This window comes from Dendrobium catenatum, unplaced genomic scaffold (genome assembly GCF_001605985.2).
Source record: "Dendrobium catenatum unplaced genomic scaffold, ASM160598v2 fragScaff_scaffold_1482, whole genome shotgun sequence".
Taxonomy (NCBI): Eukaryota; Viridiplantae; Streptophyta; class Magnoliopsida; order Asparagales; family Orchidaceae; genus Dendrobium; species Dendrobium catenatum.
The window spans coordinates 562,858-589,662 of record NW_021319944.1 but is presented as its reverse complement, the minus strand read 5'-3'; the positions used below and the strand labels follow the sequence as shown (position 1 = coordinate 589,662).

At 34.6% G+C, this 26,805-nt stretch overlaps 3 protein-coding genes across 4 annotated transcripts; all 3 read left to right on the top strand.

Moving 5' to 3' along the window:
• The first annotated feature begins 3,195 nt into the window (after positions 1-3,195).
• Positions 3,196-4,761, top strand: LOC110097453. The gene has a single exon (XM_020823827.2). It carries the CDS (start codon positions 3,196-3,198, stop codon positions 4,759-4,761), a length of 1,566 nt encoding a protein of 521 aa, XP_020679486.1.
• Positions 4,762-6,537: 1,776 nt separating this feature from the next.
• On the top strand, positions 6,538-20,550 carry LOC110097443 (probable prolyl 4-hydroxylase 9). Of its 2 annotated transcripts, none has more exons than XR_002303199.2 (8): positions 6,538-7,024; positions 7,113-7,241; positions 7,581-7,738; positions 11,247-11,349; positions 12,336-12,431; positions 15,725-15,762; positions 15,846-15,965; positions 20,281-20,550. XR_002303199.2 is itself a non-coding variant. In XM_028700305.1 (8 exons), exons 1-8 carry the CDS (start codon positions 6,896-6,898, stop codon positions 20,359-20,361), a joined length of 882 nt encoding a protein of 293 aa, XP_028556138.1. In that variant the 5' UTR covers positions 6,538-6,895; the 3' UTR covers positions 20,362-20,550. The 2 variants fall into 2 exon arrangements, 1 of the variants encoding a protein (XP_028556138.1); XM_028700305.1 differs by having other exon boundaries at positions 15,697-15,762.
• Positions 20,551-22,468: 1,918 nt separating this feature from the next.
• LOC110097429 (leucine-rich repeat protein 1) lies at positions 22,469-25,987 on the top strand. Its single transcript, XM_020823798.2, has 7 exons — positions 22,469-22,606; positions 22,706-22,838; positions 22,929-23,000; positions 23,095-23,238; positions 23,338-23,409; positions 23,499-23,570; positions 25,747-25,987. The coding sequence occupies exons 1-7, from the start codon at positions 22,528-22,530 to the stop codon at positions 25,814-25,816; spliced, it is 642 nt and encodes a 213-aa protein (XP_020679457.1). The 5' UTR covers positions 22,469-22,527; the 3' UTR covers positions 25,817-25,987.
• Positions 25,988-26,805: the final 818 nt, after the last annotated feature.

The window sequence follows — 26,805 nt, the reverse complement described above, 5'->3', positions numbered from 1 at the left end:
TGTTCATATTTATAAAATATTACAGGTGTTTTAAAATGACCCTTAATAATTTATTTATTTTTAAATAACACTAATGAAAAACCATTTTATATTAATAATGTTTTTTTAATAAAATACAAAATATTGATATCATGGCATAGCGTTGAAAATCATACTAAACTCCAAAATGCCCATTTTCTCTCATCAATTTTAACATTTTTCAAAAAAAAAAGAATAATAATTAAAAAATGAATAACTTTAACATAATTATCTTTATATTTTGTATGGTTTAAATAATTTCTCTGTGAATATCTTTTGGTTGGTCGGCCGGCAATTGACCATAGATAGGCCGTATTGAATCTCATTCTATTCTTCTATTATTATTTTGGCCATTTTCTTCTAAGCCAGAGGTATTTATGCTTTTGGATGTTCATATCAACCTTCAAGAATAACTTTCTCTCCCCTTGAAGAGCCCAAAGCTTGACACATAGTGGAACACTAGCATTTTTTTTAGACATTTGATGATTGCTTAGCCATTTTATATATATTCTCTTCCTTTCTTTCACATATATAAAGATTTATTTTAGATATTGATTTGTAGTAAATATAATCAATGATTTTGATTTGTTTAGAACTAGATAAGGCCGCGGAGATATATATAATGAAGGGATGGACTGTTGTTGAGATGAAAATAAAACCGTTATTAATAATTGGATTTTTTATAGTCGATTTGTTTCGAAGATGTGGAGTCAAAAGCAGTTAAATTTTGATAGAAATGGTTGCTAATCGATTGTTAAATGAGTTATACTGTATAGTATCATTGCTTTTGATGTGACCATGAAAAATAGGATTATTTACAAATGCAATTACAGAAATAGAGTTTAGTAACTGAAATTAAAAATTATTTTGAATTATTGTTGGAAGTTATCTTTGTTACTTTGGTGATTATGACTCAAATCATATATATGAGGAGAGTCTTATATTAGCTTATATTATATATTATATATATTTTATGTTATTTTTTATTTCAGGTTTAACAAGTACATTGACTTTACTAGTCAAAGTGGTGACATGGCATGCATCGTTGGCGGCATTTGAGGATGACAAGGCTATGGAAGAATTTTGGCCAGGGAAGGTTCAAGAAGAAGAAAGCTTCAAGAAAGCTATAGAAGTCAAAATAATCTTTCATATTCCAAAAATAGTTAATGATAGTGTTCTTCGTATTTTAAGAATGCTTAATGAGAGTGTTCTTTCGTATTCCAAGAATAGCTAATGTGAGTGATCTTTTCCAAGTGGAGTTACTATAATAAATTTTTCTAGAAACCTTGGAATAGTGTTTGTGCATGAATACAAAAGGAGTGAAAGAGAGGATGATGTAAGAAGAGGGTGAAAAGAGAGAGAGAGAGAGAGAGAAAGAGAGAGAGAGAGTGAAGGAGAAGAGTCATTAGCCGATTTATCCATTTAATCTTGTATTGTTGTATTCATTTTTGAAAAATATTTGTTTAAAGTTTTCATCAATTTTCTTTGGCACTAATAAAAATTTTGTTCTTTCCGTTGCATTTATCATTTGAGTAATAACTTTTCTTCCTCAAACATTTATCTCACTGCATGGGATTGGCTACAAGAATCATTTTTCTACAATGTGTCCTATTAAGAGTCAAATTCTCATTCAAATCTAATAAAAAATCATTTGTAATACCTTCTAACTAAATCTTTTTAGGCTTACATCTACCTTTATCTTAACATAGATAGGTTATAATATGTCGACTCTTCCAAAGAGGGTCATTGGATGACCAATGTTTGTGCGACCGAACCTTCTAAACAACAATTTCTAATCTTTTTTGTCACCGAAGCTACTCTAACCTCTTTGCCTATATACTCGTTCCTTATTTTGTCTCTAACTGTAAAATCATTCCTGGCCACCTGTTCATCTTCATCTCCGCATCACTAAATTTAAGTTTATGCTTCTCTTTTAATGACCAATGTTCTGCACAATAAAGCATTGCATCTCTCACCACCATAAAAAAAAGCAAGGATAATAAATTGATTTGTTTTCTTAATTATTTTAATAATTTCTTGATGTAAATATGTAGATTATATATGACAAATGATAATTCATAAAATATATATGAGGATTTGAAATCAAGAGGACAAATGTTATCCATGATTTTGATCTTTATCAATAATTAAATTATATAACTGTAAAATTTTCAAAGTCCAACCATGTTCTTAATATAATGGAAAGATCAAGTTGAAGAGATAGCTTGGCATATAGTTTGAAGAGATTTTTAATATTAATCATTTTTATTAAAATATTATCTGTATATATAAATCTAAGAGTCAGTATTCATTAAATATAAAAAGGGCCTAAAATTGATTAATGATAGAGACTGCCAACCAATAGAATAACATTTTTATACTTTGCATGCCTATAATCAAAATAAGGCATTGTTTGGTATTACTTTCAAACTGTTTTATGAACCAGCAAGAAAGTCATTCTTTGGGACGATTTTCTGACTGCTTCTTAAAGCAGTTGTTTAGTACAATAATTAAAAATTTTGAATTAAATAGCTGTTTTAAGAAGCAGTAAAGAAGCTGCCCCAAATGAAATTTTAATGTCTAAATGAGATGAATTTAACAAGCTTAAAACAACTAAATTTCAATTCATTAAGGAAACTAGATGTATCAAAAAAATCAAATGATCAAGGGAGAAATATTCATATCATGCAAATCCTTATTCAAAATTCTTATAGAAATAATTAGAATGACAATTTAAAAAAATTATAGATAGATCATAATTCTATAAATTTGAAGAGTTTTTTAGAGGCCATTTGAATTAGTGGCTTTTGGAAGAAGAGATGACAAAATTGTAATGGATGACGTTATTTAGAGTTTAAAATTTTATGTGAGTAAATAATTAAATTTATGCAATAAGTAAGTAAATTATAAATCCCACAATTTTAAAATATTATTATTTTTTCATAAGAGATCAAATTATGTATAATTTCTTACGAATCAGAGCATGCTCTCAGATCTCATATTTTAATTTACAAAACATAAATTCGGAACTAGCCGTTGCGCATTTTTGAACTTCCAACTTTCGCGCTCCAAATATAACAGTTACAGCCTCTCACAGAAAATAAAAAATAAAAAATCCCCACTTCATATCCTCCATCCAAATTCAAAATCCCATCGATCCGAGCAAAGAAGAAAAACATGAAAGGCTCGGCTGCAGATTTAGAGATGCTGAAGCTTAGATCGAGAGCAACAGAGCTCCTTCTGAAAGAGGACTGGAACGAATACATCAATCTCTACTCCCGCTTCATCTCCCGCTGCCATTTCCCCCAAACTTCACCAAACGACGACGACGACGACTCCACTAATCTCCGGCGAACTCTCTGCTCCGCGCTCTCCAACCGCGCCGAAGGCTACTCCAAGCTACGAGACCTCAGCGCAGCGCTAATTGACTGCGACCGCGCGCTCAAGCTTAATCCTTTCCATCTTAAGGCCCTCGTTTGCAAAGGGAAGGTCCTCCTTGACCTCCATTGTTACTCACAGGCTTTTGAATGCTTCCATCGTGCCAAGGCCCTTGCTTCAACTGACAGTGCCATCTCCCAGCTCTTAAAACGGTCGCAGAAGCTCGATTCCCAGTCTAAGACGGGCTTTATCGATCTTTCAGATTGGGTTCTTAACGAATTCAACGGCACATGCCCCGAGCTCGCCGAGTTCGTCGGCAATGTCGAGATACGCCGGTCGGAGGCCTGCGGCGGAAGAGGGCTTTTCGCCACAAGGAACATCGAGGCCGGTACGCCGCTCGTTATAACGAAAGCTGTCGTCTTGGGAAGAGGAATTATGCCAAAAGCCGCTGGTGATGAAACTGCTCGCTTGGTAATGTGGAAGGACTTCGTCGATAAAATCCTTGACGCCGTAAAAAAATGCAACAAAACGCGCGCCCTGCTCTATACATTATCTACAGGAGATGTTGAAGGCAGCGATCTCACAGTCCCAAAAATCGAACTTTTTAAGCCGGAATGCGCTGCGGATACAAAAAGATTTGAGCTTGATGTGGAGAGAATTCTCAAAGTGTTGGACGTGAACTGCCTGACTGAAGAATCGGTATCAGCTAAGGTAATGGGCAAGAAGAAGGGATGCTGCGGCGTGGGGCTTTGGTTTTTGCCGTCGTTTGTGAACCATTCTTGCTGCCCAAATGCTCGGCGGCTTCATGTCGGTGACAGTATGGTTCTGTACGCCTCAAGGGATGTGAAGGAAGGGGAAGAGATCACCTTTGCTTACTTCGATGTCCTGTGGCCTTTGCATGAGCGCAGGGAGATGGCGAAGAGATGGGGATTTCTCTGTAGCTGCAAAAGATGCAGTTTTGAAGAGGAGAAGGAGTTGGAGTTGGGAGAGCTAAATGGAATGGACGGAGTGGAAGATAAAGTGAGTAAGTGGGGCTTAAATGGAAAGGAGAAGGGGTACCTAAGGGCTTCGTTTTGGATGGGTTATTGCAATGAGTGGGAGAAGTTGAAAAGGAGGAGAGTGGAAAGGAGGATTACAGAGGAGATTGCGGTGGCTGGTAGCATTTTTGATGCAGTGGGAGGAGATGAAAGGGTTCTGAGAACTTTGTTGAAAAGGATGAAGAATGGCAGCGGGTTTGGTCATGGAGTTGAAACGGAGGAAATGGAGAAGTTGATGAGGATGGCCAGAGGGGTTTATGGGAGGGTCATGAAAAGACGAGCCATGAAAGCTTTCTTTGAGCTTGAATTGTCCAGCACAACCTCATGAATTTTTTTTTTATTACTACTGTTTTAGGGTTTAGTGAGTTTCATTAGAATCTTTCATTGCCAAGATCAAGGAGAACTAGTGCTGAGTTTCTTAGCTTGATTGATGGTAGTAGGATGCATCAATCAGTAATATCTGTTAGAGACAAATTATTTGCAAAATATCTGATGATAAATCATTCAAATAAGACTTTAGTATTTAAAATAAACACGACTCCTATTGCATATTATGAAAAAAATTACTATAAGATTTATTGGACTTCTTCACAGTTCAATAACACATATAGGTCATTCAAGCTCCAAGTATTTTGGCATTGTATAGTGCAAAGATCTAAGTGATGTTTTAGGTTCTTCAAGTTCTTAGTAGACTGTATGTATATAGAGGGACTGTGAGAAAAGCTTATTGCTCTAATTGCTACTAGTTCTTTGATGTTTTGATGGATGACTTGGACCTACAACATAATTATTAAACACATCTTAGCAGGGGCAAAAAATTCATAATACACATTGGAATTTAGTATAAAGTGCAAGCTTGCAATGTAATCTTTAGTTGGTCAAATAGCAAAGAAAGAATTTAATCCCTATTATGACATAGACTCTGTGTGGAAGTCTCTAAAAACTTCCACAATAACACACTTCCATCCTAAGCTTCTTGAATTCTTGATTAATTTGTGTGTAAAATATTTGGGTTGTTCTTCAGAGTGAATTGTGACATGCTAATTAATTTTGAGAGACTTCGAGCCTAGCAACTCTCATCTCGATTGTTATCAAAATCTTTCCCTACTCATCATGCTTTACATTGTTGATCTTTATCTCATCTCTATCTTCTCAATCCTTATCTTTGCCAAATTTGATTTCTCTTTCGATGATGATCCCCTAGTAACAATGGGCCACTGGTAGCGTCTCTCCGATTTTTTTTCAAAGATCTTCGATGATAGGTGAGATTAAAACTCTTTAAAATTTCTTTATCTCAACTAGAATATATTTTTCAAAGATTTTTAATGATAAACAATATTTTTTTGAATTATGGGGCTTAACTAAAATATCTATAAATTATTTCTTAAGAGGCTATTTGGATATCTATGTTTTGGGTGTAAAGCGAATACAAGAGTAATGACAACATTTCAAACTTAAAGTATTTTGAGAATGAATTTGAAATTCACCATTTGATTTAACTGAATTCTAAATATGCAATTTGTATAGAGTGATACTGGACCGATTAATACTATATTAGCTGCTTGCCACCAACTTTATGATCAGCTATCATTATCTTCAATGATCCACCACCTTCGGCAACCCCCCTCTTTCTTTCTCCCAAATCACAATAAAAAAAATGTTTCCGGTTATTTTTATCATTTGTGGCCGTTGGGGCCAAGAACATTAACATTGTATTAATTTTAGTTCAGATTAAATACAAAAATATAAACTTCAATATTTTTAGTGCACTCAATTAAACAATTCAAAAATACTTTCAATAGTGTATTTATTTTTTACTATATATTTTTTCTAGCAAAACAAATAACCCCTAAGATATTTTCAAAATTTTAGATTTTTTTATTCTTGCATTTTTATTTTGACCTATTAAATTTATTATTAAGGTTATTGATTTTTTTTGCATACGCCTTTGAATTCATGCCATGAAATCTTTAAAATTTAATTTTGTTAATTTTTTTTTAAATTACATATTTTAATGTATGTAATTAAAAATATTAAATTAAAATTCTAAAATCTTTGCCCATATATTATATATACGACTAAATCTGATCAGATATTGGCGGGACTCGGATTTGGATCTGAGTCCGATCCATGGACGGATAAGGACATAGGCTTAGGTGGAATTCAACGGATGAGCAGTCGACCGGCGCGCGGCGGCGAAGGGTTTACTGCCGGCGTTTTAGCCGTGTACCAGTAGCCTCACATGTGTCAGCAATCTGCTCCTCGATTCTCACTTCTCACTTCTCACCGAGTGACCGATCAGGCGCACCAACGGCCTCTTGGTCCCGCCGCGCACACAGAAACGCGGATTCAGAAGGCGCGATTTGGACTTTCTTCAAGATTTTCTTTTTCTTTTGTCTCTCATTTATTCATATTCAGACACAAACTACAGGAGAGATATATCGCTTCTTTGATTTGTGCCGATGAGAGGAGCCCAAGGAAGGCCGGTGCTTAGGGACCTAGAGAGGGCCAAGCTAGGGCTTCCTCTGGCTCTCTTCTTTTGCTTGCTCTTCTTCTTCGTCGGGTTCTTCGGATCCATGTTTGTCTCCCAGGTTTGAGGCGTTTCTCCATGCCCCATTTATGTTGCTCGACGCGGTAATCTTTGTCAGTTCACTGTTTAATGTGTTCGAAATAAAACAGGATTTTTTGAACTTTGGTCGTGTGCGTCGGGTGAGTTTGATGGAATTGAGCGAGGTGGACGTCGGTGCGGTGGAGCCAGCAACGCGTTACTGGGCGAGCAGAGAAGCCGAATCAGGGATTCCTTTTCAGGTCCTTTAGTTCTGGCAATCATGAAATTTTTGCAACCTTTTTTATCTTAAGGCATGGTCGAAAAACACAACCGTGGATTGAATTTTATGATGAGCATACATTATAGAAAGTAAAGATTATTCCATATCACCATGAAAGTGGTTATATACTTATATCTTTGGCTTCTCACAGTTGTAGTCGTGGTTGCACTTTAAAAATGCATCTTTTAGAAATGTGATTGTACTTTGTGCGAGTAGTTTTTTCCCGTTACTGCAATTCAAATGATGCCGATCATGATATTCATATCTCCCTATGCTTTTTGGTGAACTTGTTTTACCTTTTGTTTTAAAAAAAAAGCAGATTTTGAGCTGGAGACCTCGAGCAGTGTACTTTCCAAAGTTTGCAACACTAGAGCAATGCCTTAGCATAATAAAAAATTCAAGGTCAAAACTTTCACCATCGACTTTGGCTTTACGTGATGGGGAAACAGCTGAGAATACCAAAGGAATAAGAACAAGGTGAAATCTGTTGTCTATTCAGGAGGTATTCCTTAACTAGAATGCTTGTTGTTTTGAACTGTACCTCTTATTGCTTTAATTTCTTAAATATATCAATCTTAAGCATCTCAAATGTATTACTTGCATATAAGCCACATAGATTCATCCAGTACTTTGTATTGGAGATGTATTCTTAATTTTGTTACGTAAGAAAGCTTTGTATTGGACATTTAACTATCCACTTCAACATGCTTGATTCTCTCATAAGAAAATAGGGTAGCTAACAATGTAGATTGTTGATTAATTGTCACAATTAAGGATCACGGGCTAAGTTATGATGAAGCCAAGTTTTTTTATTAAAGTTGTGACCCATATTAGTTTGTAGGTAAAGTTTTTCATAACCTTGTATTCAGCTCTAACATTGAATTTGATGAGAACACTTTTTACTAATTTAACAAAGAAGGTTACCTTCCATAAAAATAAAATCTTGAAATAAACTTACGATCTTCAATTGATCAATCATAATTAACATTAGAATATATTCAATATTTAAATAATTGTGTTTCTAAAAAATCAGGTGATCTTCTGAAATTTTCTAGATATAATTGAAAATTTTTAAGTCAACATCTTAATGTTTTTTCTTTGGATTTTGTATATGCTGATTGCAGTCTTGCAGACTAACCAGATTGTCTGTAAAGGAAATATCAAATCAAGGGGCAGTAAGATCGATAATTTTACCAACTAAACACTTATAGAGCGAGGTATTGTTAATGATTTTATCGTCATTGGATATCTAAAAATTATTCAATGGGAGATTTAATAAGTTTGCACCCAAGAAGCTCAGTTTTCTTAGGCAGATTTGTGACATTTTTTCTTTAAGAGTGGAAAACACTCTTGTTATGAATAAACTCAATATGAAAATAGTATTTTGAGCACCCCAAATTTTTTGTAATAAACTTTTGAAGACATTATTTTATATCTTCATTAACAGAAACATCTTATCTAGAAAGAAGAAAGTCATCAATATACATACAAGCAGTTATTTGGTAGATGAAAGATTGATTGGTTTTTTTTTTGTCTTATGACTTCATTTAGAAGTCTGAAAGAGTGATTAGTTGAGCTGCTTCGCAGAACAATATCAACAAGGACTTTGTAGAGTTTATCAGATTTTGTTTCAACTGTCATATTACATTTCAATGCTTATAGATTTTATTCTCATATGAGCAATATACTCCAGAGGTTGCTTTATCATCTTAAGATAGTTCTCCATAGAGGAAAATCTTAAAAAAAAAATCTATTTGGAGTAAAAACTATTCTTGATTAATGACCTTAAAGTGGAGGCAAGTAGACTTAAATCTGTCAGGAAGAGAAAAAATCTCAAAGCAGTCAATGCTATGAACCTATGTAACTAGGTCCCAAAGTCAAGAACTATATTTTTCTTGAATAGGAGTTGGGGTTACTAGGTCCCAGATGTGATGATCAAGAAGAAACATGGTTTAAAATTGAGCAATATGAGGCTCGCCTTTGCGCAATTCCAGTAAAAAACGCATGAATGTTAAGTTTTTTTTTTTTTGGTAAGCAATTGAGAAATGTTTGGTACAATGTCATAATAGATGAGATGACATGAGGTGCATCAAAGGGAGGTCGAGGAGGGTTACAAGTATAAACTTGTAGTGAAGGAGTAGATACCAAGACAGTAGGCGGAAGTTAGTGATACAACAGGGCTGGACAAGGCAATAAAGGAGGTTAAGGGGGTTGGGCCCAACATGGAATTAATATATTATATTAGGAGGAACTCATTTAGAAAAACCTTTCCTAATGAAATCTTTTTCTAATTGAATTATTTTCAAATTATGGAGGGAGATATATTAGGAAGGGGGTTGAATTATGAAATCCTAGGCAGCCTATTTAAGTTCATAGTAGGATTTATTTTATTCTTATGCAGAACTTTGGCTTGAGTGCTGTAGCTTTCTTTTGTGAGGGATTCTAGCAGCGTCTTGGGAGAGAAGGTCCTCCTCTCGAAAGGGATCAATTGTATCTTGCTTATTGTTTTTTGATTTCCTAGCCATAAAATTATATTATTTTTCTGAAATTCACTGTTGTTAACTGATTTTTGCGATTCAAAACGTATTAGTTAGATGTGGCTGTGGATGAGGCATGAGGTCGTAGGGAGATGCCTCATGAAAGTCAATGCCAGTGGAGACATAAAATTGGTGTGTTAATGGATCATTACACTAATAACTTTTTTGAGTATGTTAATAACCCAAAAAGATATACTCAATTGCATAACGGAAGAGTTCGTAATGTCTTGGACAAAGATTAGATGAAAGAAATATAGTCATGAACTTGATGAGTCAGGCAAAACACACGGGAGTGGATAAAGCAGTGAAATGGTAACAACCCCACTTAGAAGAATCACAGACACATGATTGATCAATTAGTAGGTTGTTAGATTCACATCTCCCTAAAACTATCATGGAACATTTATTTGAAACATTAAGGTATGGCAACATGGAAGACATGCTAATGTTAATGCACCTGATCTTCAGCAGTAGCCCTTATATGAAAGAACTATTTCATTAAATCATTATGCCAGGCTATATTATTTGTCTCAAAAGATTTGTCTATCATCATGTCCAATTATTTCATTATTGTCTGCAGTCCTGTAACTATTTCCATATGCGCTTTTATTAAGGACTCCTAAAAACTGATCCTATGCTTTATTTGTATAGGCGAGAATAGATGTTCAAATAAGGTTCTTTGTGTATGCTATTTTTACATCACATTAGTCTAATAAATGGATTATAATTGAAATTTGTGAAGAACAATAGATGAAAATCTTAGAAGATCAAAAGGAATTTCCTAAACAATCCCTACAATCAATTTCCCTCCTAAAATCCATTCAAAAACCTTCCAAAAACCGGCCGCAAGGCGTGCGTCACGCGCGGCTTCCGCCCAGGTGGAAGCAGTCTCCGCCGTTTTGCGGTTTTGTCCGTGAACCGATCCCGCCTGGACTGGCTGGACCGGTCTAACAGTAAGCCCCTTATAAAATGGATAAGTTTCTTTGGCATACAAATATTATAGAGGCTTGAAGGGAAGATTTTATAAATGGTAATCATTTTCAGTTTCTTTCTATGCTTTTGAGTGTTGGCAACAAAGAATTCATCGACCACCAAGTTGAGTGTGACAAAACTGAGAATGCTGAGATGAATATGTTATAAAATTAGAAAGAATAAAATTTATGCGTGGCTATCATGTTTCTTCCTAAAGATTTTTCTATCATCAAGTCCTGTTTATTCATTATTTCCATGCCTTTATATGAGATTGCCTTAGTTAGCACTAGTTCTATATGAGCTGTTATTCAAGGCCTTAGGGAAGCTAATATCTGTAATGGTTCAGCTTTTGTTACTGAATCAAATTTCCATTAATCAGAGGGCATTATTCTTTCAATCAGTTATGAAATGAACATGGATCTTTGGCTCAATATTTTCCTTGATGAATGTTTTTTTTTTTTTGTTTCTGCTGATAGTACTGGTGCATTCATCAGTAAGTCAGATGATTCATCTGGCACGTTGAATGAACTTGAAGAGAAAATAGCAAGGGTTACGATGATTCCGAGAAGTCAAGGAGAGGTAGTTTATGCATTTCAATCTAAACTTGCTGGATGAAACTTTGCTTTATTTCATGTAAAATTTAGTAATTTCTATAATGCTTTTTGATTCTACTTATGTATGTTCCCCCACTTTGTAATATTGAGTAATTTCTATAATGCTTTTTTATTCTACTTATGTATGTTCCCCCACTTTGCAGCCCGTGTGTGTGCACGCAAATGAGGTTGAATGAATTTTATAACCTGATACTTTATCTTCTTTTTTGTTTTCTAATTCTCTGCTGCAATAATTCTTAAAGATGCACTTTGTTTTCCATTCTGTTTGTTATTTCCTGTTTTAGTTTTAAAAGTTGAGAGTTACTAGAAACGAAACATATTCGAGTACCTTTTCTGTTTTGGTATTTGCATTCACAATTGTTATGTTTTTCTAAAAATTTCTGTATTTTTTGCATCCTTTGAGCTAACAATTAAGAGGATTAAATGCTGGGAAAACATGCTTAATCTTTTAAGGAATTAGCAAAAAATGATTCCAAAGCACATTATCCTATCTCATTTAATGTTCCTGTTCATTTTCAAATGAATAACTAAATTTCTTTGTGTTTATAAGCATACTTTGAATATAAAGAAAGAGTGCTACCATGGACTTAAAATTAGCAACATAGACATAGGATTTTTTTAATTTAAATCAGCATGCACTATGTTTTCTCTGCAGTCAATACTTTTTTTTTGTAATTCTAGCATGATCAGTGCTGCATCCTCTCTGCTCTATATGCTATTTTCAATGTCTGTTTGTATCTTATTAGTCAAAAAGTGTAAAATGGATTTCCATCAGAATGGTTCTCTTTCTTCAATTTTTTTTGTTGAAAATTATGCTTCACTTTCATGTCTGATGCTGCACGAATCTGTTTTTGAATTTACTTTCTCTTTTGAGTTTTGGCATGCTCATGTTTCCTGTTACTTGGAAAGTTTGGAAGATCATCAAGGAATTTTTATATCTTCATGTTGCAGGACTTCTACATTCTCCGTTACCAGATTGGGCAGAGGTATGCTTCTCATTATGATGCATTCAGCCCAGCTGAATATGGCCCTCAGAAAAGCCAAAGGGTACAAAATTAACTGCAATTTTAATCTCCTATTATCTGAAGTAATGCAGTTTTAATTACTTGAAATTGCTCATGTTGCAATGAGTTGGCTTGGCTTGCTTCAGAAAATATTTGCTCGAAAAAAAATCTAGGATTTGAGTCATTTGGCCTTCTGTTTATGAATTGCAATATCCTTTCAATAGCGTTTGATTCATGTCCCTCTTACTGGGGATGGATTGATGAGGGCTCAGTTGGGCTAAGGCTTCGTTTGGGACGGCTTTCTTACTGCTTCTTAAAGCAGCTTTCTAGAATAAAAATTAAAATTTTTGTACTAAAAAACTGCTTTAAGAAGCAGTAAGAAAGTCGTCCCAAAGAAATCCTTAGTATACTAGTGAAAGCTTTGACCCAATAGGATATGACCACCACTTTTTCGTGAGAACTTAGTTGCTTGCATAGTGAGCATGTATGACTTAACAAAGCTTAATTGAATGGATAAAAGGTAACTGCTAGCATATAAGCACCTTAATTCAAAGTTTTTGATATTTGACTGTATATTTAGTTCTCTGATTCTCTAATATCTTTAGAGAGAAACTAACAAAAAGAACCAGAGAATGAATTAGAATAAAAATACCAGCAATTTTAAAATTAGGGCTAGTTTTGGATTTTTTTATATAAATTATTCAGTAAATATAATTTTCAAGAAGAAAAGAATCAAAATGGTTCATTAACTCCTTATGAAGGCTCAAAATGATCGACTTTCAATACTAGAATAGACTCATCTGATCACAATTTCGAAATTTGCGTGCTTTTTAGTGGTAAGATTTTCAAGCAACAGTTAAGAATTAGACAATTTGATGAGAAAAATAATTAAATGTGAAGAATGATAAAAAAAATGTAGGGGTATTTGCAGGGACCAAATTAGCAAGGGTAACAACGATTAATTTTTTCATTTTCAAAAAGAATGAATTAGAAAAATTTGATGTAATAATATTTTTATGGTTAAGTGAGAAGACTCCAGGTGAATGGTCGAGATCATTTTTTAACTTTATTATCTAAATGAGATATTTTACTCAATAACGTATATGATATTTTAATTTATTCATTCTTGATGCTAAAAAATTGCCTATTGTGTCAATGCTGGAAAGTATTAAAGTTATTGTAATGGCAAAAAACATAATATTTTGTTGGAGAATAAGAAGAAGATATTTAAATGAAATGAAAAGTTTTGCACTAGGATTATGGTGATTCTTAGAAATAATATGTATAAAATAGGTGCTTATATTGATTATAAATCTAATGACAACAACTACAAAGTAAGTATTATGGATGGAGCCCAATATAAGGCTGGCTTCGCCACAATCGATTGGAGATTGTAAGTAACAGGTACTTACATCTAGATATTGGAGATTGTAGTGGAGTCCAGTGACTCCGCCACAATCAATTTGATAGGAAATACTTGAGTTCACAAGTAACCCTAAGATAATATTTGAGTTCGCAAGCAAACCTAGTCGAAATTAGCCCAAAACAAGTGAGAAAACTGCTGTCCCAGTAGAAAAACAGCAACCTTGCAGCAGGTATCGTACCCAACAGTGGAAAATAGGGAAAGAAAACAGAGTTTTCACTAGAAGATGCAAGAAAACAAAGAAAGATACAATGTTCTTCGATTCGAAAGGAAGAACAACTCTCCACAAGTCTCTAGCAAACCCTAGAGCCCAGCACACGATGAGATCTCAAACTTTCATTCAAATTCAAGATGAGATCCCAATTACCTCCTGCGCTCCTAATTAAAAACAAAGGACAATTACAAACTTCCTAAAACAGCCCCCCACATTCAAATTTTCCCTCCTAAGTTGAATTAAACCAAGCATGGCCCACCTAGGGCTTCCCCCCCCCCACCCTTTCTCTCTCTATTTTTCGATGCCCCTGTGGGGCCCGCCGCGTGTACACATGGACCGGTCCCTCCTGAGCCGATGGCATATCACAATTACAGGAGCTTCTTGATTTCTCCTGCAGCTGTTCTGGACAACAGCCATCGATTTCCTATAGCAGAAATCCACCCGATCAGCAGCTGGTGGACAGTTTTGTCTTCCTGTTTCTTTCTTGCATTTCCCAGTCATACAAAGAAACTTAACAGCAGCTGGTGGGTTTTCCTCAGGGATTTGATAGGAAATACTTGAATATTTCAAGTAACCCTAACAAGAATAGAAAAAAACAGCAATAGAATCACATAAAATACACTGAAAAACTCTCCAAATTGTAATTGGATTGCAAAAGGGAGAACTAACAGAAACAATGAAAACAAAGATACAATTGATCCTCAATTCGAGAGGAGGGTCGTCTCTCCCAATCTCTAGATGAGTCTAGAGCCCAAGAGATCAAGAATAACCCTCACAAGAATACAATAATCAAAACATAATCCTAACCCTAATCTTCCTTCTATACTTAAGGCATACAATTAAATCAATAAGACAAAAAGACTTGCCCTTGCTGCCCCCTTCTTTGGCTCCAAATTTGAATTTGAAATCAAGTGGACCCCACCCCATCTCTCTCTCTCTCTCCCTCTTGCTGCCGCCCCTCCTGCTGTAAACGTGAACTGGCCCCTTAGAAGTGGCCGATCTAACAGGGTTGTCCATTGGAAGAATGAACTAAGCAGTGTCTTAATCCCAGCATAAATTCCTTTAGTTCTTGGAATTCTTGTTCATCTCCATCCCAATAGATGACCATTCCAGCAAATTCTGAAATACAGTGGGTTGCTTAAAAATTTCAGCATGTTTTGACAATTGCGGCAGCCCTTGGAATGTGAACCTGGAAGGTTCCTGCAAACAACGGTGGTGCTGAAACTGCTAAAATCTGAGAGTTTACAGGAGTTTTCCATGGCCCAAATATTCATTTATTGGTGTAGAATCTTCACACTTGCACGAGTATCCATTGGGAAGCAACTATTACAAAATCTTGTAGTTCTTTTTCCTTTCTATGTTTTCAGACATCAGCAAGTAGCTTTGTGGAGTTACATGTAGTTTTCTAATTATGTAAGGGCCTAGTCATTGGTTCTTTTACCTCCCATTGGTGTCACAGTTCAAGTATATTAGTAAAAAAAATCGTATCATACTTTTTTTTTTTTTTTTGCTTCTTGCACTTTGTCTTGTAATGTACATACGTTCCATAGTAAATTATGATTGTGTTTCTAGCCGAATCGGATAGCAAATTTTGGATCTGGTAACTAATCCTCTCTACTAATATCTCTTCTTCAATATTTCCTCGTAATTTTAATTAACTTTTGTTGTCAGATTGCTACATTTTTAATTTATTTATCAGATGTTGAGGAAGGAGGGGAAACTATGTTTCCTTACGAGGTAAGCGTGAAAAAACATATATTTGTTATTTAATGATCGTCTTCAATGTATTACGATTCATGTAGGGAAATCTTTATCTGCAGAATGGCTCTAATATGGATATTGAGTATGATTACTTCAAATGCATTGGTTTGACAGTGAAGCCTAGCAGAGGAGACGGGCTTTTATTTTATTCTGTATTTACAAACGGCACAATTGATCTGGTATAACTTCAAACTATTTTTCTTTTGATCTTGTTGTACTTAACAATTAACAAAAAATCCTTTTCATAAAAATTATTTATATATTCAAATATAAATTTCATTACTTCTTTCTAAATGAATATATATATCATGGAGGGCTTATTTGCTAAATCTTTTGGCTGCATTAGTTTGTTAGTTTTTTTTTATGTAAAGTTTGATATGTTCTACTCACTAGACATTGAGTAAGAAGCATATAGACTGTCAAATGTGCTCTTTTCTATTGGTACATCTTATTCTCCAGAGATTTCGCTGCGTTAGGTTTTTATTTTACCGAAGTATAAATGTTCTTCTCAGCTGACGTTGAGTGGGAAGCATATTGAATTTGAAATGCTTTCTTTTCTCTTGGTACAACATTTATCCTCCATAGATCTGATGCATCTTGAAAGTAAAAAACAACAAAATGGATAGAGAAAAAATTAGAAAATCTTCTTAAATAATTAATTTTTTTTAAACAGCATAAACACAATTAGTAAAGCTTTTTAAATAATTAAAACCTTCCTAAACAATATAAACACAATCATGAAATCTTAACCTCCTCTTGATTCCTCCTCATTTCATAATGCATAATAACTCCCCTGGGCTCACAAGGGGGCCGAAATCTCGCCCTTTGCTGCCCCTGGTTCCGCCCAATCAAAGGGCTGATTCGGCCAGGGCTAGGCTAGTCGGCTGGGCTGGCCTAGGCAGGTTTGGCTGGGTTGGTCTGGGCCGGCCAGGTGGCCCCCCCTTGGCATATCAAGATCTCAAACTTTGATGTCATTGTGGAAATTTTGCTTATTATTGATTAGTTCATACGCTAACGAACCAAAACATCTGTCATGATGTGGGCAATCTGGAGATTCCTTATTGTAAAATGTTATGTACCTAGTTCATACAATAATCTTCCTCTTGAATGATTCACTATTTCACAATTTAGCTACATGATCATTCCTCGGCATTCCCATTTGGCTTATCACATATTCTTACTATTAATAGGCAGGTTTGACGAGAGAAAGTGACGCAGGAGTGTAGAGTCTATTCTCAGAATTGTAGTTTTGTTGCTTCATAATTGATCTTCTTTTCCTGTTGATTATTGTTACGATCCTGTCAAGTCCTCCTTTTTTGCAGGTATTGTTATAATGTCTGATTTTGTAACTCTAACGTGCGGGTTCTGTTCAATTTCTTGGGAGGGTTGTAAAATTTTGCTTGGTGGCATCTTGTAGATTTCTATTTTCATGAACTTGTGGATCCAACTTCTATTCATGGGAAAAGCCAATTTCCTGATTTTTAGATAAGCTAATTTCCTAATGTTAGATAATGTTTAAATATGAATTTGATGATTATTTGAAATCAGATTGGATCCAACTGGTGCCAAACATTTCTATTAATCTAGAGATGAGAAGGCATTATATACAGAGATCAAGGCGTGTAATTAAAGGTTTTAAATTGAATAAATTTTTTCTTCGCATTTTTAATCTTATTTGTCCATGCTGAACGTGTAATTTCTTCAAGTGTGGTACAAGTGTGATTGCTTAATTCTTGGGGAAGTCCTTGTATTGTTAACTTCATTCTTTGATCTAATTTCTTATATAGCATATTAGCATATTATTGACTTGCCAGTGCTTTTGATTTTATTCAAATATGACAACTTGAATATTAATTGTGGTGATTAAATTACAATTGCTTGTTGATTTTGTGTGGTTCAAAATTTTTGTTGATTTCTATTGTTAAATTATCATTTGTGTACATCACGTCATTCCTGTAGCCATTTTTTGATCATTGCTAAATTACAACTTGAATATTAATTGTGGTGATTAAATTACAATTGCTTGTTGATTTTGTGTGGTTCAAAATTTTTGTTGATTTCTATTGTTAAATTATCATTTGTGTACATCACGTCATTCCTGTAGCCATTTTTTGATCATCAAGTCTATCGGTGAGAATGCCTACCAAATTAATTTTTCAAGGAATATGAGTACTTCGACCACCTTTAATGATCTTTCACCTTATTATGAACAAGGAGAACCAAACATCATAGATGATTCTCCTCATAGTGGGGGAAAATGCCACAGTGACAAGTTGCTTTTAGCCTTCGAGGTCCTTTTCATAATTAGTACAAGGCTGTTTTTCTTTTCCTTTCTTCATAAGGGTTGTTTAGTTATTTAGTTTCTTAGAGGTTAGGAGGGAGAATAGTCTATTTATGCCCACCCTTTAGTGAGAAATGGGAAATTTTTGGGAGTTTGTTTCCAGGTTATCCTAAAGTTTGGGAGACCCTGTTTGGGGCAGATTTCCCAAAATTTAGAGGAAGTTGGGAAGGAAATGAGATCGTGGTGGAGGCCAGGACTGCTACAATCAGTCACAAAGAGGTTCTATTCCTTCTCCACAGTGGTTTTGTAATTCTAGCAACGGGGAGTCTTTTCTTGGCTTTAGCAGCAGGGTTAAAAGGTTTCTTGGTGACTGCCCAAGGAACCTACTGCATCTTACATGGAAGAAAGAGGTCCATCAATTTGCTTCGCGGTGTCTTGCTTATTTTCTGCCGGGATAAGGGACTTACAGCAGGCTTGTTCCACAAGATGTAATAGCCACTGGACCTTTCCTTGTTATTCCCTGGATGGAAAACTTGAAGGATGGCAAGAACAACGAACAAAAAGGTTAGATTTGCAAGATAATTAGAAACAGTAGCAGTTCATGAAGGCTTGAGGTTCTTGAGAGGAAGCGGCAGCTGTGAGAGGTTTCCAGACACTTGTTTGGAACAGGAATGTCGCAAGCATTTATCATAGCTGCTGGAAATCTTCTTACCTGTTTGTATTCAGAGGAAGGACTCCATGGCTGCTGTTGGAGCTTTTCCAAGCAAGTTGTTCCGGGTTGTCTTCCACAAGATAGCTTGTTGAAGGTATCAAAGAAGACCAATTGCTTGAGAACAGATGTAGGATGAACCTATCATCCAATTTCTAGTGCCGGACTTCAATTACAGTTGGGAATTCTTGGGAAAGCAAAGTTCTTTAAGTTGTCTTATTGGTAATAGGCTTTTATAATCGTTTCTTCACTTTTCTATGGTGTCATTTAGTTCCATAAGAATATTAGGGATGCTTTACTCTTGTAAATGCACACTTTTTAGTTTCTTTCCACTGTCTTTCGATGTCAAGTTGAGTCCTTTTATGCATTTATCATTATATGTACATAGAAGAGAATAAATGGATCTCATTTTGAAGCATATACATCGTCAAAACATAAATGCCGACCACGCTCATATATGAAAAAAATGGAAATCCAATTGAACCTTGAAATCATCATTTATATCAATAATAGGAGAACTATCAATGTTTGCAAAATGAGCTCTCATTCTATTTTTAGATAATCCTGAATGTAGGTGTTTTTCGAGGAGAACAACTCAAAATTGAGTTTCAATTCAAATTTTTATCTATATATTTTTTATGTGGTTTTATTTGTTAAAAATGATTGCTCGTTTCTCATCATCATCATAGAAGTCTACAATAAAGGCTAGCCCAAAAGTTGTGTGGTGGTTGATCATTAATGTTAGGGGTTGACAAGATATGATAATAGATGAATTTTTCCTTATAGATGTACATTTACTCTTCTTTTTTAGATCATCCCACAAGTAACCCCTCATACTTGTATTAACTTCTATATATGTGTTAGGATCTTGAGAAAAGTTCTGAGGGGGTTTTTTTGTCTATATTTGTAGCATGTTTGTCATCTCCCATGGATATCTTATGTTTGTGTGCATGTAGTTTTCCTATTTTGAATGGTGCTTCAACACAAACCTTATTTTCATTTTCTAATCATCTATTGCAATTTTCACATCATTTTTTCTATTTAGTCTTTTTAGGAAATAGATTGCTGAAGAGCAAGCCAAACTTAGGTTTGTTTGGGATGGCTTTCTTACTGCATTTTAAAACAGCTTTGTAGTATAAAAATTTTAATTTTTAAACTAGAAAACTGCTTTAAGAAGCAATAAAAAAGTCGTCCCAAACGAAGCCTTAGATTAGGCACTTAGTTCCCTAGCAAAAAAAAGTATCCTTGATGACATAGTCTTCGTTTGATACAGCTTTTTTACTACTTCATGAAGCAGCTTTTTAGTATAAAAATAATGTTTTTGTACTAAAAAGCTGCTTCAAGAAGCTGTAAAAAAGCCGTCCCACATGAAGCCATGGTCTAATCTTTATGTCCAAATAAGTTATGGGGCATCTGCTAAAAGTTATGACTCGAAACTTGTGAGATTTCTAGTAGTCTTTTTTTTTTTGTTCCCTTATATTTTGGTCTTTCCTTCTTTATGCAGACATCACTTCATGGAAGTTGCCCAGTCATCAAAGGGGAAAAATGGGTAGCAACAAAGTGGCTGAGAGATCAAACTGAATAAGAGGTCTTCGTGGATGCATCAACAGGGAATCAATACTTCATAAAATTTTACATTAGAGAAGCTATGTTAAGAACTTGTTTAAGATTTTCTCATAAGGCCCCATTTGATTCTTGTTTTTTTTTCTTTCTCCTGTAGTAATGTACATATACTGTACTATATATAGTTCAAATAAAATCCAGTTTTGTTTTAGGAGTGATCGCAATCCCTGATTGAGGTTGTTTGGCAATTACTTTGGCATGGAAGTGCTTTTAAATCCTTATAACTGCTAAAAATGATATTTTTGTAGCCTTTGAGTGAATTTTTTTTGTTCTAATTTCTAAATTTGGGTTTGGTGAATTCAATCAACCATAGTACTTTGGCATGGAAGTACTAATCCTTTTTTATTTCAAGGATGTTTAATTTGCACATAGATAGCACTTGTAAGTTAAGAAGGTTGAACTGTTAACCCTCTCCAGTGCTAGGTTTTTTTTCCTTGCCATGGCTGCTCCTATATATATTCATAATAGGGAAATTTACAAACATACCACTTTATTTCATGCTATTTATATATCTCTAACATCAAAAATATTAATATTACATGTCTGTCACTCATATGCAACTTTGATATCAAATATATCACTCATATAATTCATTTCTACCATTCATACCATCTTATAAACTTTAATATTTCATTCAATACACCTAAATTTGTTCTATGGGTGGTAGTCATGTAATATTAATATTTTGAGTTTTTATTTTTATTTATTTATTTTATTATTTTGACGGTTAGATATGTAAATACCATGAAATAAAATGGTATGTATGTAAAACCCCCTTCATAATGTTACTGGCCGATAAGGAATATTTTAATATTTTAAATTATTTATATTTTTGCTGAAATTTTAGAGACTATCTTCTTGTTCATTATTTATTTAATTATTTAATAAATATGTCAAAATTTTCAACTATATTTAATGTATTTGATTTGGGCTCATAATTGATTTTATTTCAATTATAAATTTATTGAATTGTAAAATAGAAAAAAGTTAATAGTGTAATTTAAAAAAATTGTAATATAAATAATATATCGAGTTTCATTGAGATTAAATGATTTTTTTTAAAGCATATTAAATTCTAATAATTAGGGCTGCAAATGAACCGAGCCGAGCCGAGCCGAGTATGTGAGTGTTCATGTTTGTGTTCATTTAATATCAGCTTGTTCAAGTTTGGTTCATGTTTGTTCGAGCTTTATTGTTTGTGTTTATGTTTGGTTCATTTAAATTTATGAGCGTTCATGTTCGGTTCATGTTCATTTCATGTTCGTTCGTTTAGTACTTATCGAGCTTGTTCGCGAACATATTTAACGAAATGTTTTTTAACTATCAAATAAACACGTTCATGAACATATCTATAAACAAACATATTTATAATAAAAGCAATTGTCTATGTAACAAAGGCAATGATTATTTATATTTATTAATTTTATAGTCAAATATTAATTATTTTTATCGAGCTTATTCACGAGTTTAAAATCGAACACGAATCGAGCTTTTATCTAGCATAATGTCGAGCTTGTTCACGAGCTTCAAATGATGTTGTTCCCGAACATAAATGAGTTGAACGCATTAGTGTTCAAGTTTGTTTATTTAAGAATCGAGTATTTAAAATATTGTTCAAATTTATTTGTTTAGTTAATTAAACGATCATAAACGAGCTTTAATCGAATCGAACAACGAGTAGCTCGTCGAACATTTGGTTCGCTTGAAGCCCTACTAATAATGAATATTTATTAGACTTACCTAGCTGCTTATGGGGCCCACCCTCCTGCCTTCCCCCAAGCCTAGTCCACCCACCCTGGCGGCATGCCTATAGCGTGCATTTTCCAATCTGACTGTTAATTGTATTGACTGATGACCCGACACTCAAAAATCCTCTTTTGACTGGTAATCTGTAATCAATTAAGCTCCACCTTCTTCTTCTTCTAAAGCTCCTACCTTTACCTCATTTCCTCCCAATTTCTACTCTCTCTCTCTCATGGCTCTCCATCCTCTCCTCTCTCTCCTTCTCCTCATCGCCGCCGAATCCTCTTTTGACTGGTAATCTGTAATCAATTAAGCTCCACCTTCTTCTTCTTCTAAAGCTCCTACCTTTACCTCATTTCCTCCCAATTTCTACTCTCTCTCTCTCATGGCTCTCCATCCTCTCCTCTCTCTCCTTCTCGTCATCGCCGCCGTTACATCTCCTTCCCTCGCCACCAACTCTGAAGGTATTCTCTTTACAGCAACCAAACTCATTAATCCATTCGCCTCTCTCTCTCTCTCTCTCTCTCTCTCTCTCTTATCCTCTTGTCTTTGCCATCAAACAGGGGAAGCGCTGCACTCTTTCAGAACCCATCTCTCCGATCCCACCAACGTTCTACAGAGCTGGGACCCAACTCTCGTCAACCCCTGCACTTGGTTCCATGTCACTTGCGACAATCAAAATCGCGTAATACGACTGTAAGTACCGTTCTTTCTCTACCTCTTCTTCTTCTTCTTCTTCTGCTCTATTCAAGCCATAAAAATCTCATCTTTGGAGGTTTAATGCAGTGACTTGGGAAATTCCAACATCTCCGGCCCGCTAGGTCCCGAGCTCGGCCGCCTCAAGCATCTCCGGTACCTGTAAGTGCGATTTTTCCGATCAAAAGTTTATCTTTTTTGTTTGATTCTGGTTTTTACCTTGAAAATTTGAAGCTTTGGTACTGGGAAATTGCAGAGAGCTTTACAGGAACAACTTTGATGGAAAGATTCCAGAGGTGTTGGGGAATTTAGAGAACTTGGTTAGTTTGGATTTGTTCGGAAACAGACTCGAGGGCGAGATCCCTAAATCCTTTGCCAAGCTGAAGAAACTTCGGTTTTTGTAAGCAAATCAGCCATTTTTATACTTTCTAAATCTTCGTTAATTGCTTTTTACAGTTAAATCTGATGAAAATTTGCCCTTTTTTTGCTAAATCTGAAGGAGATTAAATAATAACAGACTGACTGGTTCAATTCCAAAAGAGCTTACCACTCTTCCGAATCTCATTGTCTTGTAAGAAAGAAACTGTTTGGATTAATTGAATACGTTATATCTATCTTTTTTTAAATATTGGAAATAATTTATGAACTGTTATTTCACAGTGATGTTTCTAACAATGATCTCTGCGGAACCATTCCAATTGATGGACCTTTTGCACATTTCCCTCTCCAAAGGTACGGATTCATCAAATTTTAATGGAAAAAAATAATTATAATACCACCCACAGATGCTTCGCTCGGTTCATGGGCGTGCTCGTTTGGGAACCCCCCATCCCGAGTTTGATTCCCTCCAGCGGCAATCGGCCCTTAAGTGGGGGCTGCAAAGCGCCAGCTATGATTTGGTGGCCTAGGTGGCCCATTTGGTTGACCGGGGCTTACGGACCGCCAAGCGCGCTCGACGAAGTCAGGTGTGGCAGCGGACGGTTCCTTGTCAAAAAAAAAAAAAAAAAAAAAAAAACTATAATATCCACCGATGTTCATTTTGGTTGGTGAGCGAGTACAGTTAGGAACCTCGGTCCCCAATCAGCGTTCGATTCCCCTCGAGCGGCAGCGCCTCTTAAATGGGGTCCCAATAAATACGGGCCATGAGATTATGTAGGAGTGGGTGTTTCTTCTAGGTTAACCGAGAGATTAGTTACGTCGCCAAACGCCTCACAAGCTGAGCTGACAGGAGTAGATAGCCCGTTTCAAAATAATAATAATAATAATAATAATAATAATAATAAACAAAATATTCCAATTCCTTATATGGACATATTGATATTTTCAGTTTAGTATGGAGAAACATTTTTATTGTTTAATTTGTGAAATAAAGGTGCTCACTTCATTTTTAGTTAAGGGTTGTTATACTTTTTCATGTAGAGAACTGGCAGAGCTTCTTTTACAACTCGTGAGTTGTTTATTCTCTTATTGCTGATTGAATGAGACAAATGTGGTACAAATAGGATGTTTTATGTTGCAAGACAATGAACATTTAGCAAGTTGAAATATTTGTGGGTGGTTGTAAGGGCAGATTTGAGAGAGAGAGAGAGAGAGAGAGAGAAGGGTTACTATTAGTACATTAAAAATTCAACTATTGCTTTCATATTAGGATTAGCCATCATTTTCTTATGTATCTTAGGGCGAATTATTACGTCCGGTGACCGGACCGTCCGGACACCAATCCAGACGCACCATGTTGCCCGGATACACTGGGGCCCGGGTGTATCTGGGTGTCGTGGCGCATCTGGATTGGTGTCTGGACGAATCCGGACACCGGACGTAATAATTTTTCGTATCTTAGGCCTCATTTGTGATAACTTTTGTAGTACTTTGTTTTTCAGGCTGCATTCATCATTTTTGTTTGGTCACCGTTTTTTCACTGCTTTCAACAAATTTTTGTGTTAGGAAGCTGTTTTTTACAAGAGCTTTTAAAGAAATTGAATTCTTTACGACAACTTTATAACCACTTTTATAAAAAACTGTAGCCATTCCAAGCAGACCATTTGTAATCTCCTTCTCATACAAGTTCCATTTGCATTAACTATCAGAAAAAACAAAACAAATATGTCGGGTCATTGAGGCCAAACATATTGCTTTGAAATACAATAACAACAACATCAAATCTTTATCCCACTATGTTGGGATAATTCTTTGAAATAGATAACCATAAAACCATATGTTAATGTCTCATGAAGACTGCAAAGTCAAAGATTTGGACATACCCTTTTGATTTGGGATTTTACAATTTAAGGTAAGTTTTTCTTCCTTAAGAAATTTCTTGTAAAAACCTTATACAACAATAAGATCATTACATAGCAATTAGATCTTTAGGTTGCAATACATAATGAACATTTCATTTTCTTAAGAAATTTAGGTTTGTGGGTGAACACCATCTATCCAAAAGCTTGAGTAGTTAGGGTCACTTTTAGTATGTTAAGAATTCAACATTGCATTCAATTTGAGATTAGTTTCGCTTTCAGATTTATTTTTATAATCTTCCTCACGAAAAATTATTACGTATGGTCATCGGATTGTTAAGATGTGAATCAAGATGTGCCACATCATCCGGTAAACAGCAAAATGTTGATGTGGCGCATCCTGATTCGCCTCCGGATGACGTCCAATGACAGCACGTAATAATTTCTCCTCCCTCTCATTAGAGTCCTCTATATTGATCATAACTTCCTTCCAGTTCGAAGCTGTTAAACATCATCAAATATTATGCATCAAGATCTTATTTAATAGTGTAAAGTTTGTGTTCGCTCTTGCATTTGCAATAAAAATAATGGATTCTACATAAATGAACCACATCCTTAAGCATGCAATGGAGACAACTGAATAATCTCTGTGTGTTTCTATCTCTTCTCAGCTACGAGAACAACAAGAAGATCAATGGACCTGAGTTGCAAGGACTTGCCCCCTATGATTTCGGATGCTGAAGAAATTTTAATTTGAAGCTCTGAATTATGGATTAAGACTTCATATCTATTGGGAAAATTTTCTACTGTTATGTTTGTTTTATAAAATCTATTTATTAGCTGCATGCAAATGTGATAGATATTTTGAAAAAAAGATAAGAGTTTTATGGTATTTTGTGTTGATGAGGAAAATCTTAGGCTTCATCTAGGTTATAGCTTTTTAAAATAGCTTTCTAATATTTCTAATTCAAAAAAATTTTTAAACTAAAAAGCTACTTAGAAAGCATTAAAAAAAGCTGTCCCAAACGAATGGGACAATGGAATATGAAATATTATTGTATCTCTATTAGCTATTTAACTCATTGGTACTATGGAATGCATTAATGAAATGGGTAGAAATAAAATTTTCATTTATATATTGACTGCACTGAAAATAGAATTTCAATGATTTAGTAGCGATTGGATGGTCAAAATTAATTTTTTTTTTCTCCAAAAATCATACTTAATTTTGTAAAAAAATAAAGATAATCAATCTAAGATAAAGCTGCTCTATGTCCATCTGCTTTTTTCTCTCCTCTTTGTTATGAAGTCATTTTTGCTGCTTAAAATTTGTTTATAAAACTAATTATTTAATTAGATATCAATATTATTTTTTAAATTTCATATATATATATATACAATTGTGTTAAAAATTTGAAAATAAATTTAGCGGAAAATAAACATTTTCTAGTTAGAATGAGATAAAAAATAATACTTTTAAAATATGAAATATGGTTCATGTGCTAAATAGTTTCGACAAAATTATAAACTCTTGTAAAAATGCATAAATTATTAAATCCACTATTAAAAATTTTGGACTCTTAAAAAACCTCATTCTAAAAAAACAATTTAATTTCATGCAAGCACTGTCATCAACCAAATACAAATTAATTGGAGAAAAAAAAAATTCACCAAATTTTTGTCTAAAAATTCTTTATATTATAATATTTGAAAAATAGATCAACCTTTTA